Source organism: Charadrius vociferus, unplaced genomic scaffold (genome assembly GCF_000708025.1).
Source record: "Charadrius vociferus isolate BGI_N301 unplaced genomic scaffold, ASM70802v2 scaffold150, whole genome shotgun sequence".
Classification (NCBI taxonomy): domain Eukaryota; kingdom Metazoa; phylum Chordata; class Aves; order Charadriiformes; family Charadriidae; genus Charadrius; species Charadrius vociferus.
In genome coordinates this window covers 222,536-244,087 of record NW_009646420.1, presented here as the reverse complement: position 1 = coordinate 244,087, position 21,552 = coordinate 222,536, and the positions used below count along the sequence as shown (strand labels likewise).

The 21,552-nt window shown below is 37.2% G+C and overlaps 1 protein-coding gene across 1 annotated transcript in view; it reads left to right on the top strand.

The window, feature by feature from the left end:
- GBE1 (glucan (1,4-alpha-), branching enzyme 1) overlaps nucleotides 1–21,552 on the top strand; it is a 135,098-nt gene that overhangs the window by 60,431 nt on the left and 53,115 nt on the right. The window contains exons 9-13 of the mRNA XM_009880899.1: nucleotides 7,100–7,215; nucleotides 7,584–7,711; nucleotides 11,044–11,142; nucleotides 13,338–13,448; nucleotides 16,410–16,581. Coding sequence (XP_009879201.1) covers nucleotides 7,100–7,215; nucleotides 7,584–7,711; nucleotides 11,044–11,142; nucleotides 13,338–13,448; nucleotides 16,410–16,581 — 626 coding nt within the window. The remainder of the gene's footprint in view (nucleotides 1–7,099; nucleotides 7,216–7,583; nucleotides 7,712–11,043; nucleotides 11,143–13,337; nucleotides 13,449–16,409; nucleotides 16,582–21,552) is intronic.

Below are 21,552 nucleotides of genomic sequence, written 5' to 3'. Positions count from 1 at the left end.
GTCTATTTCCTTGTTTCTTAGAAAGCTGTGAGATTGTTTACCCTAATCTCAAGCCATTTGGAAGCTTCACTCTTCTGGGAACCAACTGCATAATGGCAACTGATCTAGTTGGGAAAGCTGCTTAAGCAGTTCCTCAGAAGTTCAGCTCCTACTGGGAAAACTGGTATCGGTGACCATTAACAGCTTTAAGCACCCTTTTTGTTGAAAATAAAAGCAAAGCGAAAAGCCCTGACATTTTGTGTTTCAGTGCAGAGGGATCTGTACTTCCCAGTGGAAATTTCTGTCTGGCTTAGTGATGCCAATCACTACATGTCTGAAGGTTTCATAGACGTTGACCTGAACAACTGCTGGGTTGTGCTGTCACCACTGCTCTTCTCACAGCTGGTAGACTTAATGCTGGGATTGATACCCAAATACCTGACCAGAAACAGACTGAGAGGGACTGTTAACAGGTCACATCCACTTTGTGTGACATTTTGTCACCTCCGTGTGACAAGATAAATTAGGAATGACATGTCTTCTTGTAGGTCCTTCCTTTAGGTCTATTAGGACCGGTTAGCTTTTTTCATTGCCTCTTCAGGTAGCAAAATATTCCTGAGGGCCACAGTATTGGCTGTGAATACAGGAAACTCTTGTACTAAAGTTTTTCACAATCACAAGGTCATATTGAGACCCCACCCTAATTAGTCATCTAGTGTTTCAGTCTTCCTTAATAAGGCCTGCATCCCCTTCTGGCCTCGGGGTAGACTGTGTACTTCAGACCAGTTTAGAACAGTTGCTGTGTTCTGGTGCAGGCTGCTGCTCTTTGAGATTCAGTAGGAGGGTCTTTATCTAGGGCAGACACAAATGAGTTAGTGTTTGGCAGGTCACGTGATCTAGCACTGCTTCAGAGGGATGTTGTCCCTGTGCCTCCTGAGGTTAAGATTTGGTGTGCTTTCAAATGCTTGCCTTTTAGTAGTAAGTTTTGCTTGTCTTTTCTGACTTCAGGTATGTAGTGGTGTTATTTATTCAATTACTTCCTTATAGTTCAGATTCTTTCATGTGTCCTCAATGTAGGTTTTTCTTCCCTTAGTGGTGTCAGAGTACTGTTCACTCATGCATGAAACTGAGCAGGCAAATAGTTTAAAAGTTTTTATTGCATAGCAATTCTGGTTTGTCAAAACCTTTCATCTGCTTGCAGTGACCTATGTGCCACCTTCTTCAGTTCTGGGTCCTCTTTGTTCCATGGTTGGGTACCGACAGCTTGCAATGCCAATCAAGATTTCCTAAGTGAGGACTTTTTGTTTGGTGTAAGGAGAGTTGGCCGTGAAATTTGTAGATTGAGCTGTCTCATTGGTGATTGAAACTTTTTAAATGTTTTCCGTGTCATACTGGACCTCAAGGAAAGATAAAACTCTGAGATCTGTAATGCACTGTTACTTGTGTTATTTAATGCTTTTTTGTTTGAAATGTCATTTAAAAGATAAAGCTACTTTGTAGATCAAAGATCAAGGTTACAAGTCTTTTGGCGCTGTCAACGTCTTTGCTGTATCTCACTTTATAAATTGTCTACCTTCAGTGTTATGAATTCTATACAGGTAGCAGAGCAAACATAATCTAGTCAAGTGAAATAGAAAGGTCATGGTATGGATCCATTTCTCTTTAAAACAAACAAAACCTCACAATGCAGAGAACAGAGGTGAAGCAGTAAACAATTGTAAGCAGTAAGTGGGGAAGGAGGAGGCAGTGGGGTAGTAATTAAACTATTTGATAAATCTGAGAAAAAAGCTTAGGGAGCTAGATTCAAAGCTAGGATTTCTTTCAAATTCCTTGCTGTCGGGGAAAAAATGTGGCACTCTCTATCATTGATATGGCTGAAAGAGATATAGGTAAATCTTTAGTGATGCAAACTGCCTGTTAAGAAAGGAAGTCTTGAGCCAGTAGCAGTGGGAGACTTCGAGAACTGGGAACTATCCCCATTAGCTTGCTCAGGAAAGTGCAGTTATAATCCCTGCAGTACAGTAACATCTTTCCAAGCTTAGTAAGAGTAAAGATCTACTGCTGTTGACAAGTGTTAATTTCAAGCCTCATCCATGTACAAGATTGTGATGGACAAGAAGTAGAGACCTTACAACTTACACATCTAACCTGTAGGTTCTCTCTTGGCCCCCCAGATCATCTTCACAGTGCAACAGCTTGAGCTGCTTGACCAAAGGGATCGTGACCGTGCTGATTGTCTTTTGGGTTGGTTGCTTATGGTGGGGATGTTAAAAAATCAATTTAATCGTATTAGTTTATTTTAATAATACCCCAAATAATGTGGCACTGTGGGGAATGGTTTGAGAATACTGCAAGAATGTTGCAGATGTTCTGAAAACTTGTACTAGCTGAATTCTTCTGCAACTGGAAGTTGGAGCGTGGAGAGGTCTCTGTCCTCAGGATTTTTGTTAGTTGTCTTCTGCTTATTTTAAAATAAAGTTAAGATCTCAGTGCATGTTAAACTGAAAGCTTTAGTCTACTGTAACTTCTCACGTATTGATATCTATGCCACTGCTATTAAATAGTATTACTTGGGTTGGTTTTTTTTCAGATTCAGATTTTTCCTTAAAAGTTATTTTGTGTGCAGATATTAACTTTGAAATGTGAGTAAGGTTAATATTGCTGAAGTAGAATGGCTTGCTGCTCTTCTGGCTGTCATGCAATGCACTCTCAGAAATCCTAAGTCTAGAAAAAGTAGCACTCTGTGTCAGTGCCTCTGTGGTTGTTACTGTGGGGAAAAAAAGTTAATTCATTGCTTCTCTGTCTCTTCTTGGGATTGATACAGGGGAAGTGACATGTTGCTGCTGACCCTTTCTGCTCACAGATTATAGTACGCCCCAGGAGGATAGCTCTCTCTTGTGTTTGTTGTCTGCACCGTTCATTTTGGGGGCATAATGTAGCTTGAATGACCAAGCAAAGGCTCCTTTGATTTGTTAACAAATGTACCACGTTCTGCTGAATGGCAGAGAAGTATATGTTCCCACAGAATGGCGGTCGGTATAATTAGGAGTGCAGGTATCAAAGGCACTGTGAACAGTGTGAATCAGGATTGTACCTTGGCTAAAAAGTGAGTACCTGCTGTGCTGCTTCAACTTCTCAGTCCCTCGTGGCTAATAGATGACTTGGGGTCTTGGCTACAATATTGCCTAGAGGACGGTGAGGAATCACTTCCCCATGTAAATGAAGGAGGTTGAAATACAGAGAATTTATTTTTTTGGTTGTTATTTCCCAAATAGGATAAGTGGTACCCCTTTTGTATCACACTGATCAAACAAAGTGCCTCTAAGTACCAGGCAAACTGGTGTATGCTGGATAACAGCAGTGGGGTGGGAGGGGGGAAGAACTTCTTTGTGTCACATTTGGATGTGCTATGCATGCTTAGTTTATAAAATAACTTCATCAGGTTCAGCAAAAGTTACCATTATCACACTGAGTGGCAGTTTCTCTATTATTATCTTTAGCAATCCATTGGTGGAATTTAAGCCAATCAGCTGCTGAAATGTTTGGGGAAAAGTAATATTTTAAGCAAGTCAGTGCTATTAAGTGTTAAGTTAATTAAACAGGAAAAATTGAAAATGGGTAAATAATCATAAAAGTCTAGATTCTTATAAGGTCAGCAGTTCCACACATTTTCTGTAATACATAATAATAAATGCAGTTTCTGAGTGTCAACATTAATGTGGCTCAAGAATTGCAGCTTCAAACTGTTTTAGGTACAGCCAATATTATTTTTTTTTTCCATAGTGACAAAATTAACTGGTTTAAATGCATTACTAGCTTGCATCTAAATATTTCATATTTATCATGGATTGGAATTTAGAATTCTTATGGTGAATCATTATTTTGCTCTTTTATTAGTACAGGAGGAAAAAAAAAAGTAAATAATGAGTGTGATTTGTAAGCAATTTCACAGGTTTTCTGCTGACCCAGTATAGGAAAGTTGTTAAATTTCTCATCACCTTGTGAAACCAGGTCGTCTAGCTAGATATGCTCACTTCACTACTTCAGACGAGAAATCTGTTTTTAATGTGTGAGCTATTGGCCCCAAGGGGGAGAAAAACACAGCAAGACTTCTCTGCAAAGACCTTTGTTTTGAATGATGTCTGAGTGAATTCTGAATTATTTAATTTCTTACAGTATAAATCATTCTGTTCCTTAATGATAATACAGCATATCTTTTCCTTTCTTAGATCATGTATGCAATGAAAGAACTTCCTCAATTTTATGATATGCAAAAGTGTGAGAGACTATTAGGATATAATTTAAGATAGGGCTTTTGCCCAAAAGAAATTACATTCCTAATGAATGCTATCCTATTTCTTGATGAATGCTGTCCTGTAAAACTACCAGAATGTACTTCTTTTAGAAATGTTCCTGAGTTATTGCTTATATGGTTGATGTATTTCAATTATGCTATGATTTTGGTCTCTACTGGCATTCTGCAAACTTATTTGTTACTGCTGTCAACTTCTATTTCTAATGCTGCTGCTCCCATAAACAAATTGACTTGGATGAAATCATTAACCTCTGTATGGTTTGTGTGATTTGCATGTTCTAAAAAACCTGGTGTTCTGGCTCATGTTTTGGAGCTGTGTAGTTATCTCTCTAAAAGTCAGTGTGATTGCTAGTATTTGACATCATTCGTAGAAATTATCCTAAAACTGAATTTTTCCAACTTTTGACTAGAATCAGAGTTAATATGTTTGTTTATTTTTTTTATTTACAATCTTCTCTCCCATGTGCAATCAGATGGTTGGAAAACATCTGCTGCTCCTACTCAGGTTTTTGATCTCATCAATTTGCTAGCTAACCTTTTGGTTCCACAAATTCATCTTGTTTGTTCTTATTTGTAGTCATTTTTTTCATGTAAAAGTCATTACAATTTATTTTCATACTGGTTCTCCATCTTTTTCCAAAGATCAATATTCACTGCCAACAATGGTGGAAAAAAATACATTTGTTATCTGTCTTGAGACTTCTGTGTATGTTTTACAAATCTACAAAACCTCTTCACTATCTTAAGAAATTTAAGGTTATAAAGTCAAGCGGTCTGTAATGAGGAGAAGTAAGTTAAGTTTGGCTGGTGCTTGTAGCAATTAATCTACTCTTTGTACATGCATTATCTTAATTCCGTGTGAGATAGTATTGTTATTGCAATACAGCGACTGCTTTGACTTTGCTCACAGTGTTTAGCTCTCAGCAAATAGCTTTCTGCAAATTTGATGCTGGGTCAGAAAAAGATACAGCAAGCATTTGCACAAAGTTGTATTTTTATGTGACCAGCTTGCCAGTTCATAGGACTTTTGATATCTTTCTATTCCTTTCAATATGAGAGCGTTCTGTCTCTAGCATTCATTCATTGCAAATCATCTCACCTAAGAAATAATAAATATATAAAGGGTTCTGTAGACAAACTGAGGATCTTCCTAGTACAGTGTTGTGAACTGGATGATTTGGAGTGGGGAGTGGAGGGAACACGGGGATGGAACAAAAAATCTTGTCATGTAATGCATGACCAAAAAAGGTATTGAAATGAGGCAATATGCTGATTTGCATTTCCTAAATTTGGAGGCTTTGATTCGGTAATATTTCTGTCTTTATATGCACAGGTGTATGTCTGTGTAGTACGTGCAAAGAAAGGAGAAATATTATAATCTTATTGAAGTAAATAAGAGTTTGCTATTCAATGAGGTCAGGATTTTACTAGCTTTGCAGTGTTTCCACAGCCTTCCCATCTTTTCATGTAATACCACTAACTCCAGATTTAAAGCACCTTTTATGCAAGGAAGTTTTTTGGAGAAAGGAAGGTAGGGACGTTTGTTTTGTCAAAATTGAGTTTTTTTTCCTGTGTCATAATTGCCTCATGAGTCTACTGCCTCCAACATCCGTTAAATAAAGTGTAATCTAGAAAGGGTCTCCTTTGTTGCCTTATGCTAACTATATGCATAGGTAAACTGTAACAGTGATGCTGACTAATGTGCTTGGGGTACCCTTCCATCTCATCCACCAGAGGGTGGTGGGTGAGACCCCGTGTGCTGCTGTGTATGTTGCACTCTTCTTTGAACAGAAACTTGGTAGTAAGTGAGGTTGTAGTTGTGCTATGTTGGGAAATTGATTAAAGAGAAATCATAACATTGGCAGGTGTTGAAGATGTGGGCAAAAGTCTCACTACCTCATGTGAGGCTGATTGAGATGGGCAAGGTCTTTGGAACCATATCTTGCAGGAGATGCACCTGAGGCAGCCCGTGCCAGGGGTGGCAGAGAAGGTAGTGGCATGGAGGGTGAACGGTAGAAACAAGATATGGGGGTCTTTGAAGCTACTGAGACCAGTGTCCTGGGAAGGGAGGTGATAAATAGTGGGAAAAGTGTTCCTGAAACTACTTCATTCTTTGACAGAAATTTTGTTCACAAACACCTCCGCATGCTTACTCACTTTAGAACCTCTTTCATATTTTTGATTTCGTGTCCGTGTCTCATTTGTTTGTGTGTTATAGCCCATTCCTGTTCTGAATTTAAAAAAATATCTCCTCAAATTCCCTGAGTTGCTTTACTCCTTAAATGTGTAAGTTTACAACACAGTAGGTGATTTGGTAATCTACTGGTGACATATGATTTGTAAGTAATTGGGGGCAGGGATGACAACTTTTCAACTTTTATTATGCCTAGAAATTGCTGTAAATCTGTAAAATCTTGGGGATGAAGTCTTATCTATTATAATTTTCTTTCCATTCCTATAAGATCTTTGTCTAAACATCTTTAGAGAGGCAAAGTACAGTGGCAAGTATGGGTATTAAAATGTAATATGAGTGTTCAAACACTAACCTATTTAGGTGTCTATATAGACAGTTGATAATTTTTCCTAAGCCCCTATCTGCAATCTTAAAATTATTTGCAGTAAAAGGCAAAGATTTAAGGAAGACAAACTTTTTAGGAAAAGGCTCATTTAAAACAGGAAAGAAGTCATTAAAATTCTAAAATACACAGTAAAAGTACCTTATATGCAAGTGGGGAACATGGTATAAGGAACTCTAGTTGATCCCAAGGTTTCTAAAACTTGTAAAATATATTAATGTTATTTCAGCTGGGAAGTTTTGAGATTCCTTCTGTCTAATTTGAGAATGTGGATCGAAGACTATCGCTTTGATGGTTTCCGATTTGATGGTGTTACATCTATGTTGTATCACCATCATGGCATTGGTAAGTAATTTAACCAACTCTAATCTGAGCAATCCTGTTGCTGTGGAAATAGTGCTGTAAAAGTTAACTGAGTGCTCCAAGAATTCCAGATTTGCTAATATCTTGATGTGCTGCTCTAGGGATAGATCTGAAGTTGTGAATAAATTTGGTGCTTATGAAATTGTGTATTACAAAATCTCTGTGGGTTTTTTGTGTGGGTTTTTGTGTTTTTTTGGGGTTTGTTGTTGTTGTTGTTAAAGCGACTGTTTGCTTATGAAATTGTGTATTACAAAATCCCTGTGGGTTTTTTGTGTGGGTTTTTTGTGGTTTTTGGGGTTTGTTGTTGTTGTTAAAGCGACTGTGGCCTTTAAAACCTCCTGTCTTATTAGGCACAGGATTCAGTGGAGATTACCATGAATATTTTGGCCTACATGTGGATGAAGATGCTTTGTGTTATCTAATGCTGGCCAACCACATGATTAATTTCTTGCATCCGGAATGCATAACCATAGCAGAGGTAAGATCAGGATTTGCCATCCTTAATGATATTAATATTGATCAGTTTGCTTTGGGATGTGAATTTCCTGTTAATTGTCAAGTCACACTTCAAGTACTCAAGGAGTGACAGGAGCTGAGAAATATTAATTAGTGGACAGACTTTGCCTTGTCGGGAAGAACAACTGGAATATGTACTTTGGGAATTTTCTCTGCATTAATGGGTCATTAATTAATGTGGGGATTTCTCTTTTTTCTTCATCTCCTTGAACTTGTAATGAGATTGGGTTTTATTATTTATTACTTTTGCATGATTGCCATTTGTCACTCATGATTCATGGTACTAAAGTTTAACAGCCCTTGTGTGGTTTTGCATATTTTGAATTATATTGGCGTAATTGACAATTTCTCTCCAAAATAAACGTGATAAATTTATAAATGTTGCATATGTATGCTAATTTAAATTAAGTATGAAGTTTCTGCAGGTTTCTGAGGGAGTAAATAGGCTATATTGCTTGAGTTGATTGAGATCAATTAAACTTTTTTGACTGAAAAACACTATTGTTGGCACATGGAATTTTTAAAAGTATGAAACACCAGAGCATTAAAGTTCTATGAATACGTATGTTTTCACTGATATTTTCTCTTTATCTAAAAAAATAAAAGTAAACCTTGAGGGTTTTTCTGTTATGTTTAAATAGTTATTTTCGTTTAGAGGAAAAGGTTGCATCTATCTGATATCATTAGTGACTACACAGATTTCTAATAAAACTTTTTGTATTGCTTAAGAGTTCCCTATTTATCTTCAGAAAATAAAATACGGCTTAACTTCATTTCTTACTTATGGCAAAGTTTTATATTATAGAAAGCCACTGCTAAAAGCTTAATGACAAGCTATCAAAACCAGCATCTGATGAGCAATTACTAGTAAACGTGAGATGGCTTCATTGAGCTGTAGGCTTATTTGAAGTGAAATTTGTTCATTTCCCAGGTAGTCTTAGATTATGAGCACTCCTGCTGATGAAATTCTGAGTTCAGTCTGCTCGTATAACCTGCTTAAAAGTTCTTTTTTTTTTTAATAAGATGTGTCATATTAAAAAAGCAGTTTCTCTTGCTTGAGTTGAAAACTGCTTCTGTTTCAATACATCATTTTTCTGCCTGGGAGAGTCACTACACAAAATACAGAATTGATCAATGTGCTGCATGGTTAAAGGAGAATTTCAGAAGGAGAAACTACTGACATAATTGAAAATTACAAAAGGCAATGAAGAATGTCTGCTTGTCTATAATGATGGTGGAATGAGTGCCATATAAGAAACATGGTTTTGTCTAGCCATAACTAGTCATAATATATTCCTTAATTTTTAACTGGTAATTTTTACAGCTTTTTAATATCCTGTACATTCACTGTCTTAGTAATTTCTAAGTTTGTAGGTATTACTGACTATATGCTTATTTTTCATTTTGGCCTTCTAAATAAAGCTGTGATTAAAGTTTTGCATAATGAGAAGAAAAAATGCCTGAAGTGTTATAAAAACAAACAGACAAAAAAAACCCCAAAAACACTGCTGTGTTGTGTTTTGTTTTTTCATATGCAGCTCACTTCAAACTAGGGTCTGAACAAATGCTTAGGCATTGGCTGTTTATATTTAGTGGAAAATATACTGCATGAACTAACACTGAATATTTTTTAGTATTCAGGTAAAATCTGTAGATATAGATAGATATAAATACGAAATTTGGAATTTTACTTCCCAAAAATTTGGCTTTCAAAATTGTGACTAAAGTAGATGGGAGCCACTTAAATATCAGACTCAAACCTTGTCCAGGTAGGCATCATAGCGTCACAGAGAAAGGCTTCTGTTTCAGATCATCTTGTCCTGCATAAAACTTGGAGACCATTAATCTGCTTTTATCCTTTCTGACTGATTCAGGAGAGCTATTGAACTTCCTTTTATAAAATCAAAAAGTTTGGAAAGCGTTTCCGCTTCATTATTCAGTATTGACAGCATGTGGAATGCGGGTGCATTTTTTCCGTGTGATCCGATGACTGCTGAGTAAAGGGGGATAATCCCCTCCTCTGTTCTGGCTTTGTTGTTCGTACCGCCCGGGATGCTGCTGGCCATCCCTGCTGCCAGGGCAGGCCGCTGGCTCATGCTCAGCTTGCTGCTGGCCCAGAGCCCCCCGGGGCCTTTCCAGCAGAGCTGCTCCCCTGCCTGGCAGTCCCCAGCCTGTATGGATGCAGGCGTTGGTCCCTCCCAGGGGCAGGATTTGACAATTTGCCTTGCTGAACTTCCTAAGCGTGCTGTTGATCCGTTCCTCCAGCCAGCCAGGGTCCCTCTTCCACCCCGCAGCATACCATCCACGACCTTCGCGATGATGCGGTTGCGCTCCTCACTATGTCAACATCGCGGGGGGGGAATGCATGTATGCGTATGTATGTATAACTTCAAGTGCAAATGTCTTTCTCACTAGTCCAGTGCAGCAATTGGATTGAAAACTGGATTGAATCCAGAAAACCAGAAGGAGCTTCCTAATTAAGCCCCTGTTCTAGTCAGAATTGAATTCCATAAATTCTCTTGAAGAACACGCAAGAGGTGTGTGTTAATCCATAACCATTGTGGTGGAATGGCTTCTCAGTGACATAAGTTAATAAAATTGAGTACTGATAGATATTTTGCAATTATTGGAGGTTTGCATTTTCTATATGGATAAGCTAACTTTAGAAGAAGAATGCTGTGTGACATAAATGACTGATAAAATGGTGAAATGAGAACTTTGAATTACGAATTTAAGAATGATCAGCCTCCATCAATATGAAACTGGAAAACTATTCAGTAAGAGCATGTCACTTTCCAGGGCTAGCTGGATCAATAGTTTTGGTTTGGTGCATTTAGGAAAAGAGCAGAGATTGTATTTTTCTTCCTTACTGTAGTTTATATTCAGCCTTTTATTTTTGTGCCATTCTTTATGCAAAATATCAATAAAGAAAATGAAGGTTTAATTTATCTTTCGTTGACTACTTTCTATTGATTACTTGGAGCTCAAGAGAGCTAATTATTTCAAATTCTGCATCTACTGAGGTCTCTTCACCCTCAAATATCTACTCTGTTAAAATATTTTGTAGTAGAGTATTTGATGAGAAAAGTTATAACACTTTTCCCTGTAACTTTTGCATTCAAACAGGAAATCTGTGTGCAGTAATCACTGACCTACCCAGGTCAGTCTGTGAAGCTGTTTATAGTTTACAGAGTATTTGTGTAGAATTATTTCTGTATGGTAGAAAATCTGAACTAATAATTGCAATGCTATGCAAATTATGCTGTTGTGTTTGTTTTTTTTTTTTTATTTAAGGACGTTTCTGGAATGCCAGCTCTTTGTCGTCCTGTTGCAGAGGGAGGAGGGGGTTTTGATTATCGACTAGCCATGGCTATTCCAGATAAGTGGATACAGGTGAGAACTTTTTAAAAGTATGTTCCGCTCTTCAAAGCGGGATGTTTCTCTCTCTGTGCATATGCAAAAACACTTCTGAATCCTACTGACAAATTTCAGTCTCTCTTCTGTTAATGTCCTGTTAGATTGACAGGCTTGAGCAGAGGTATTAGTGGCTGAAATGAGAGCTGTCACATATCATGTAGATTACAGAAGGTGGGTAAGTTCAGGTGTTATTCTTTGCATTCTAGCTGATACTTGTTTTCTTCATACAATATACATAGACTAATTTTGTTTGAAATAATCTGTATGGTGCAACAGCTGTGGAATGTGTAGTCTGTATTGAAAGTGAACAGGTAGATAGTAAGTTAACTGTATGCATACAAATACTGAAAAAAAAAAAACCACCCAAAAACATGCATTGAACCCTGCTGAAACTGAGTGTAGTAATTGGTGTTGAACATGAATAAAGATGAAAGTTTAACCAAAGTAAATGTAAGCCAATTATACACACACCAGCAATTGGTACAGTGGGGTTACAAAAAGAGTAATAAAAGTCTGTAAATGCTCTTCAAGAACAATAATATACTAATATACACTGACTATGATAAGGATTTAAATCACCTTTTCTTTAATACAAGGAATCACAAGAAAAGGAATAAAACACTAAATGATCTCAAAAGGCTTCTACTGATGTTTTAGAGAATGTTTTTCAGTTAGAAGATTGCATCCGAATCCCTCAGGCTATCATGATGATCTGAAAACAATAAATGTTTTATATGAGCATTAATGCTTCAATAGACGTAATGAGTAGCTTAAAATAAAAAGCAAATTAACTTATTTTCAGCATCTTTCACTTTTGTAACTAGGAGGTGGAGGGCAGATTGAAAAATGGTTTTTAAACCTTCTTTTCATTCAGAAGACAAACTTGCCAGCTTTTCCAAGAGAGACCGTATCCTTAAACTTGAGACTGCTTGCTCTCATTTCTCTACAGCTTTTCAGTATGTACCTGTTAATAGCAAATTTTCTAGGCACTTCCTAAAAGCAGTTGTAGGCCTGAAGGATCGCTAGGGTTCTGTGAAGTAATTCTGTGGGATCTGTAAAAGTAGGAGAGATAAGCTGATTGTCAAACCAGTGGCTGTTATCGTTCACATTAAACATAAATCTACTACGTAACGTGATGCTGCATGGGGACCTGAATGTTTTCAGGGCCAGAATTTATAGAGTTATTAAAAAAAAGATATTTAGGAGTGCGTGACCAGTTACAATCAAAATGCTAAATTTTACAGAATCATATTAGACATCTTGATGTTACTGCCTTAGTCACCTTTATTTTTATGTCTATATATTTATGTGTATGTATTTAAGTTGTAGTGATCAATGGAGGTCTATAAAGTTCTATAGAAAAAAGAAAGAACTAACACTGAAATGGGTCTAGGTTTGGGAAAGGGAGGAAATGGTGTCATATGAGGCAAAAAATTCCTATTGATGTGATTTAATTTAAATTCCAAAAAATCTGGAGCTAGCGTGGCAAAAAAAAAAAACCCCAAAACCAAAAAAAAACCCAAACGAAAAAACCTACAAAACATAAAACTTAGTTTGTATTCCAAAGCTTTGTCATTCAACCTGTGGTTTGGAACTGACTGGAAATTCACAGATCAGGGAACATGTAAGTCCCTCCGCTGAGCACCTTGTCATGTTGTGTACTTCGTGGCAGTAGCATAGTGCTATCTTGCAGTGATCCATTCTCTACTACACAGCCCAGCACTTCAGATCTAGTTGGAAGCTGCCATATGCCAGGGTTACTTGAAATACAGGACTTATTTCAATACCATGTGTAGGTAGGTGTGTGAATCCACGTATTTTTTCCTCAGGGTTTTGGTGCAGTGCTCTCTTGAAGCTCCAGCAATTGCATTGCCTGCTGTATCAGAGGGTTCACGTGATAGACGGCAAGTCCAATGGTCCATGCTTATATGTGGAAGTACAGGAGAAACAAAATGTTCTAGTTGTTATATTTATGTAGTGGAATTCAAACAAAAGAAATCTTTTCAGATTATCAGAGAAAGCTGCTTGTTCTAAAGCTGGGAATAGAAGTTAAAATAATACAGTTCACAATTCATTGGGAGTTTCTGTGCCGAGATAATGAAGAAAGGTAGTAATGTGCTTGTAGTTAAAACAGAAATAATTTTTCAATGATCTTTCCTTTATTTTTGCAGATAATTAAGGAGCTGAAAGATGAAGACTGGAATATGGGCAATATTGTGCATACATTAACAAACAGACGGTATGAAGAAAAGTACATTGCTTATGCAGAGAGCCATGATCAGGTACTGTATCAGTTTGTTTATATATAAGCAAGTAAAAGATGAGGTTTAGAGGCTTAGTGGGCTTTGTTTTTTAAAAATTGAGGCAACACTTGAGAAGGACAGGTAAAAATTTCAGAGATGGGTAGATCTGGACTAGTGTTTTTTTTTTTGTTGTTTGGGTTTTCTTGTGGGCTTGTGTTGTGGGTTTTTTTTTTTTTGTTTCAATCCTTCTTTTTAATTAAGGAATTCTGCTTGGAGTGGGTGGGTGTTATTTTTCAGGTTTGTTTTGTTTTGTTTTTTTTAAGAAATGAGTCCTAGCTTCTTTTTTTTTTTTTCCTGCCTGTCATAGAACATAGGAAGGCATATAATCCATCCTTTTGAAAATCTGGTTTCCATAAAGTAGGCTGGAGCACTATTTATGATAAGCATAAACAATATGATAATTTAACAAATTTGTTCACCGAATCAGTGTTTGCAACTGTATTCCCTTCAAGAAAATGTTTCCTCTCTGAGAGGATTGCAAACACCCATCCTCTTTAGAAATATAAGTGAAATATTCTTTAACAGTTTGATTCAAACCACAGCAATTGTAATGGTTTTGTATACAGAAAAATGAAAAACTAATGATAAGTTTGAATAACACACATCTCCCACAATCTTCTTTCATGGTTGTTTCTGAAGAATCAGAAAACACATTCACTGAGAATTTGAAAATTAGGAAGTTTAAAAAATATAATCCATTTTCTAATAAAAGGTTTAAGTAACCTACCTCCAACTCTTTCCTCTACGTAATAGAGGTTTACGTTCTATTTCCTATACTTTCTATAATAACAGTCTGCAGAAGTGTCCAAAATGAGACCTGTATTTTATTTTAAAAAGACAGTTCTGAGTTTATCAGCTTCCTTTTGTGTACCTGTTTACATTCTTATCTCAGACTGTGTTCACTGAAGTCCCAATCCTGGTAAAGAACTTCAGGTATTACTTGGAAATACATTTTATTCTGTGACTATTTGCTTTTATAAAAGCTGATTCTTCATCCTAAAGCATCCATATAATATTACTGTTGTTGTTCTTTTATTTCATGCAGGATTTTATCAATTGAGTTATTTTCCATATCACTATGTACTTTTGTTTTAGAATCTCATACTTGGGAACATGATCTATTTATTTTGAATTAAAAAAGGAAAAAGAGTTAACTATGATGAATGCAGATAGACACCAGGATGATATGTGAAAAGTAGGATAGAGAAATAAAATGGGGGTGTAGATGAAACTCAGTCTGGAGGTTCTCGAAGTGATGCACCTGAGGGGCTGAAACAATTCTGGTTTCTTATATGTTATAATGGGCTAGGAGCTGACTGTTACAGAATACAGGGCCTCGTGGTTATAAGTGTGTGCAAATAGCAACTCAATGCTAATAGCTGTCAAAAGTACCCGATACAGTACTGAAATTGTTATGAATGGAATGGAGAGCAAAGAGCAAAATCAGTATGCCACTGTGGTCTTTCATGGTTTGTGTGCATCTTGAATGTTGGAGACAGATTTGGTCCTGTTATCTCAGAGGAAATACAGCATAACTGGAAAAAATGCTGTGAGAGTTGGTAAAAATAATAGCAGGTGTGGATTGGTTTTCATAAGATGAAAACTAAATGGACTAAGACTCTACAGGGTAGAAAAAAGGTCATTGAAGGGGGGAGGGTAACAGCTTATAAAGTCATGGTTGGCGTAGAAAACACGAATAGGGAACATTTACCTTGTCTTGTAATGGAAAGATTAGGGGACATTAAATGACACTAACAAATGCCACATTCTGAGTCCAGAGAAGAGTTGTTCCTTGCAGTTATTCAGTGCAGTCTTCAGTCTTGCCATTGTTGCATAGGAATTTATTTAAAAAAAAAAAAAAAAAAAATTACCTTTTTACTTGAGAGAACCATCTGTATGTGCTGTTAGATTGTTAGCTGGAACACTAAAGGGTGATGTTGCTTTTCAACTAGATCTGTTTACAACTCAACTGTCTCTCTGGGATCTAGTGAGTTTTCATGCTACAGTATAATATGATAATTGGGCTAACTGAACAAAAATTAGCTATTTACATACAAACACTCCAAAACACTTTCAGCTTGTTACATACCATTTGTGTGGTCTTTCTTAAGTAACAGTAAGCAGTAGCAACTTAGTAATTCAGTCGTAATTCAGTCACTGTTTTTAGACAGAATTACTAGTTTGTTTTTCTCTCTTGTGTGAAAACACAGAAAACCAATCACATTCTTGATTGCATGTAAACAGATGTTTCATATTCACTCTGCATCTCTAAATCAGGAGTGTTGTTAATAGCCCTTTATTTGTACATCCTGGGAACTTTACTTGCTTTCTTATTTTCTGTGTTTTCTATAAAAATTCCAAAATGTTAGGTCACTTGTGGCTTATCGTGTTGATGCTAACACTTCACGTTTGGTATCAATAGGCAAAAAAATTCTCAGAAGTAATTGTGTAGCACGATCCCATCAGGTGAAACATAGGACCACAACAAGTGTGAGACAGCTATTGGTTTATTGATCACATACTTGTACTCCAAACAGTGTGAGGAGCCCCAGTAACCATGTGGAGGGTTGCAAGGGGTAAACAGACAGTCGGATCTGACATCCAGTTGAAACTCAGCTCAGGGATGTCCCTGACTCAGTTTACATACTTTCTCTTTTTGGCAGCAGATTGTATATATCACACACATGCGATTACACATCTCACAATACAAAGTTGCAGTAAGTGGGAGCTGGGGACACTGTGACCTGGTGATCATCGGCAACGGCAGGACGTTTTCCTTGTGAAGAGGGACTAGATCGTGCACACCAAGCCACGTCCTTGACTCCTCACCAATCTTATGAGTCCTCTCCTTAGTGATATAGAGTGCCTGCTTTAAAAAAATGTTAGAAACACTTCTAGTACACCCAAGGGTTTTATTCACTTTTTTTTTAACTGTTATAGGCACTTGTTGGTGATAAGACATTGGCGTTCCGACTGATGGATGCAGAGATGTATACAAACATGAGCGTGCTCTCGCCTCTTACACCAGTTATTGATCGGGGAATACAGCTCCATAAAATGATTCGTCTCATTACTCATGCACTTGGAGGAGAGAGCTATCTGAACTTCATGGGTAAGTAATCTTAGGAACAAGTCTTTCATTTTCTCATCTACAGAATGCTTGGCAGGGAAATAAAATGATCTGACATCATCTTACATCCACAGTATTTATCACAATGCTGAAGTTTAGATCATAAATGCTTTTATAAAGAATTAGTACAAAAGGTAATATGGGTTGTTTTTCTGTCTGTAAGATGTATTATAAGACAAGAAAATAAAATCAATGCGGTTTCTATTTGTAACAGAAATAACTTAAAATATGGTAAGTTCTGGTTCAGGTTACTCTGATTTACAACTCAGGCTAGTATTTTAATAGTTGTTCTGCAAGTTTGTCAGGTGGTGAGCCTTGCCTTACACAGCTGGGTTGTCTTTCGTCTCTATTCTTCTACCCTCCAAAACTTTTTAGGGTAACAGTACATTTACTAAGCGTAGCTCTGTGCAGCTCTGTGCTTATTTCAGTTATTAATTGTCAGGAAGTAATCTGGAATCACTTGATTTATATTTCGCTGCTTCTTAGTGAAGAGCAGCAGCCTAATGAGGTAGGCAAGGACAAATCATAGAGATAGGAGGCACACCCTGCTATTGAAGCAGGGAAATAGTAAGAGTTAGCAGTACTTTTTTTGCTCATAAGTTGTATTTACAAGTGTTGCGTTGCTTCTTAAGCACTATTGCGACAAAATCGTCCAACAATTTCTCGTTTAACTAACAGGCAAGTTACAGGTCTACGTAGTCATCTTAAAGATTGAATGTTGTTCTCAGTTTTATACAGAATGCTGAAGCTATTTATACTTGATGTTCTTTAAAATATTTATGTTCATTAATTTCTTTGCAAAATAATCCTTTATAGTAAAAATCACAATTCTGTAATGTGGTGTGACAAGTTCTGTATAGCAGTTGTGATGGTCTCATGGGGGGCAAAAAAGGCTGAAAGCATGCTGTGAATGACCATCTCGGTTTTCTCACAACTAAACACTTGAAAAATACAGAATTTTTGGCTTAACATTGCCTTCAACTTTTATTTTTAATTTTTTTGTATTATCAAGTTAAAGGGGGTTATTGGATGTATATTGCCTTTCTTTCATGAGAGTATATTAAAAAATATATTTTTCTAATTAAAAAAATGGAGAACGTTAATAAGGCAATGGTGGCATTTGATTTAAGCCTTTCTGTACTGATACACGTTCTCATCCTTAGTATTAGAAGAACACTCAAAAAATACCGTGTTTGTGGGTTTTCTTAAGAATTAAAGCAACTTCAGTACAGAACAAATCAATTCAGCTTATGGCATACTAGTAAAACTATTGTTTCCAACGAAATCCAGATTTTTTTTTGGCCAAGATTGAAGAAGAGTTAATGAAATAAATATTTATGAAGTGTGTAGTCAGGCACCAAAACATGCAAGGTATGATGCATGCGCTTCCGTTCAAACTAGTGATACTACAATAGTAGTAGGAAGCAGGTGTTTAAAAAATATGTCAGCTAAACTGCAGATGTCTCTGCCCCAGATTGACTTGGTAAGGTTAGAAAAATGATCAGTAATTCAATGTGGCATGTTAAATCCAGTGTGTCAATGCAGGTTGATTGAGCAATTAATATTGTGTATCCTTGAGTACTGCAAATGTTTCAGTAACTACATTATAGTTTGCTATATGTAAAAAGTGAAAAGATTGTAATAAATGTTGGAGGAGAAAACTTAGAAATTCAGAATGCTTGCAATCCGGTGTACTTAAAATGCATGTTGCAGCATGCTATCTAGTTAAGCAAATACAGTGACAAATGAGTTCTTTAACTTCTAGCTTTGAGCAAATGCTGAGAGTGAGGAAGAGAATGCTCCTGTGGGATGGGGGAAAAGTGAAAGTCTCCTTTCACAACACCTGGAGAAGGCAGTCTAGGTGCCTCTGTGCTTCCCTAAGTCCTTCCATAAATGTCTCATACCTTCTTGTTCTGAAAACAGACACCAAAGCAACATGCTGCTTTCTCAATGCTTTGCTCATCTTAAGGAAAAACAGACTGCTTCTGAAATATGTTTTATCAGGAGTGGAAATAAGTGTTCTCAAATGTATCCTGGCGTTTCTCTTTGAATGTCTGGAATAATAATTAGTTACACCTGTGTCAGTATTATTTGTACTCCATACGTGCAAGCAGATTCTTGTTGAGAGAAGTTGTGCCCTGTTGAACACCAAATACTGATTGTGGCTTTCTCCCATCTTTCTCACTTTTCCTACTGAATGGTTCTCTGTCCTTCTTACAGGTATCTGTATGAAACCACTGCAAAAATCCTGGAAGTTGTTCTTCCTTTACATAATTCTGGATGTTTAATTTTGGAACTAGATGATCTTTAAGGTCCCTTTCCAACTTAAACCATTCTGTGATTCTATTTTCCTTCTCAATTGCTTATTGCAGTACAGGCAATCAATGATGTATGCAAACCTACAAGTGAATAAGAAAGTTTTGTCATTTCAGTAAATTGGTTCCCTTGTAACAGAAACCATTGGGAGCATCCTTTCTTCCGGTCTGTATTTCAGTTTTCTGTGCAGCTTTGCAAGTAATCTCTGGGGCTTCATGTGCCCATCTGGCATGAAAGACTTAACCTAGAAAGGGAAAAACTCCATATGCTTGGCTGAAAATGAGCATGACAATGATAAACATCCTGCTGTAGTGCATGAGCACTCTGGAAGGCCAGTTTGTTTAATAGTAATAATAAAAAAGTAGCAGTTGTTTTGAAACTTGTGCTGTGTCCAAATCCTCTGCTTTCAAAGCAAGTAGGGAGCAACAATCCTAATGTAGCAGTAGTTTGTTCAACACAACTCCTGTTTTAGACAGAGATTTTAGTACAAAGACTGGCCAGTGCAGGTCAGAAGGTGTCATATGACTTTAGGAAATCACAAAAATTATGAGTTCTTCTGCATAATGCTTTAGTTAGGGGCACAGATGATGCTTCTTTTAAGAGTTTCCTCCATTGCAGCTAAGCTTCCACAAAGATGTTGACATAGATAATACACACTTAATCGTATGAACTTAAATGACACTTACAGAGAAAGCCCCAAGGATTCACAATGTGTGACTATATTAAATAGTGGAAGCAATTTTATAATTGGAAATAATAGGAAGAAAAACCTCTATTCCTACTCAAGTATTTTTGTTTGTAATGGTAGGGATATCAAAATACAATATGCATCTAGTATTAACTTAATTAAAAACCAGAAAATTATGTGAAAAAATACTTGGACACATAGATCTTTGCCCTCTCTGATATGAGGATTTGAAAACAAATCCAAAATAAAAACCCTGTATCTGACTAAAATTCTTTATTGTCATTTTATCCCCCTACAAATTAACACAAAGGCTTAAGATTTGAGTCTGCTTCCTCAATTGCAAAACAAAGACTAATTGAAGTTCTTATAAGACTTCTAGAATACTACAGGAATCTTCTGATCTCATCTTGAAAATAAAGCAACCACTGTTGTTACCCACTGGACAATGTTTAGCTTCAACATAAAGTTTCTCACATTTCCTGAAAATAATAGTTGAACTTACCACTACAGAACTGTTCTGTCTGTACATCCCTTTGTTTCCCTTTGGCTTCGTTTTCCATGCTGTCCCTGAAGAAAAGCTGTAGAAAACTGTAATTGTTGATTTCGCTTAAATAGTATTTTTCTTTTCTCTTGCTCATTGCCTGTGCCTTGTACTTAAGGAAACCCTGCAGGACATGGGAAAGAGCTGTGCCAATTCTTCAGTGTACTCGTTTCCGTGTTCTCTCCTTATCTTGTAAGATACATCTGTTTGTCTAGATTTAGACAAGCAAGGTAGCTGCTTTCTTGCCTAGAATAAACATAGGATCCAGCCCAATGGGCCTCAAATAGCAGTTTAGGTGCTCGGGATCCTTCATAGCACAAATATTTACTGTTTTTTGCCACTGTAGGGTCTTGCTTTTCAACTTGCTAACAATAATTTTCTTGTTTCTGTCTTCACTTTAAATTGGCTTAAAAAATCTGTTGATTTAAATGGAGATTAGTTCCTACATGAACCTCTAGCACTATTTTTTATGGCTTTTCTATTGTAAACCAATTCTTAATTAGGACTCCAGAGAACAAATCTCTCTCCTTGCAAACAACTTTTTAAATATCTATATAGAAGCTAGAAAATTATTTGCGGTAACTAGAACACTTTTTGCAATCATGAGCATTGACTGGTAGTGTTATGATTTGGGTTGACATTTACCTCTGTTTCGCTAATATCATCAAATCTATCTGTAAAGCTTCCTTTTCCCACTTGTTAGTTCAATTACACAGTACTTTATCTTCTTTCTTTATGCTTAGGGGTGTTTTTTTTGTATGCACTAAGACAGTGTTGGGTTGTTTGGTTTTTTTTTTCTCTCTAATGGTTTGCTATGATCAGAGAATTTCAGAGTTGGAAGGGACCTCTAGAGATCATCTAGTCCAACTCCCCTGCTAAAGCAGGATTGCCTAAAGCACATTACTCAGGACTGCATCCAGGCAGGTCTTGAAAATCTCCAGAGAAGGGGACTCCACACCCTCCCTGGGCAGCCTGTGCCAGTGCTCTGTCACCCGAACTGTAAAGAAGTTTTTTCGTGTGCTGGAATGGAACTTCCTATGTTCCAACTTGCACCCATTGCCCCTCGTCCTGTCACTGGGAACCACCGAGAAGAGTGTGGCTCCATCCTCCTTCAACCCACCCTTTAGATACTTGTATGCCATAATAAGGTCTCCCCTCAGCCTTCTTTTCTCCAGGCTAGAGTCCCAGCTCTCTCAGCCTTTCCTCATAAGGGAGATGCTCCAATCCCTCAATCATCTTGGTTGCCCTTCGCTGGACTCTCTCCAGCAGTTCCCTGTCCCTCTTGAACTGGGGAGCCCAAAACTGGACACAGTATTCCAGTTGTGGCCTCACCAGTGCCGAGTAGAGGGGGAGAATGACCTCCCTTGACCTACTGGTCTCACTCTTCCCTATGCAGCCCAGGATTCCA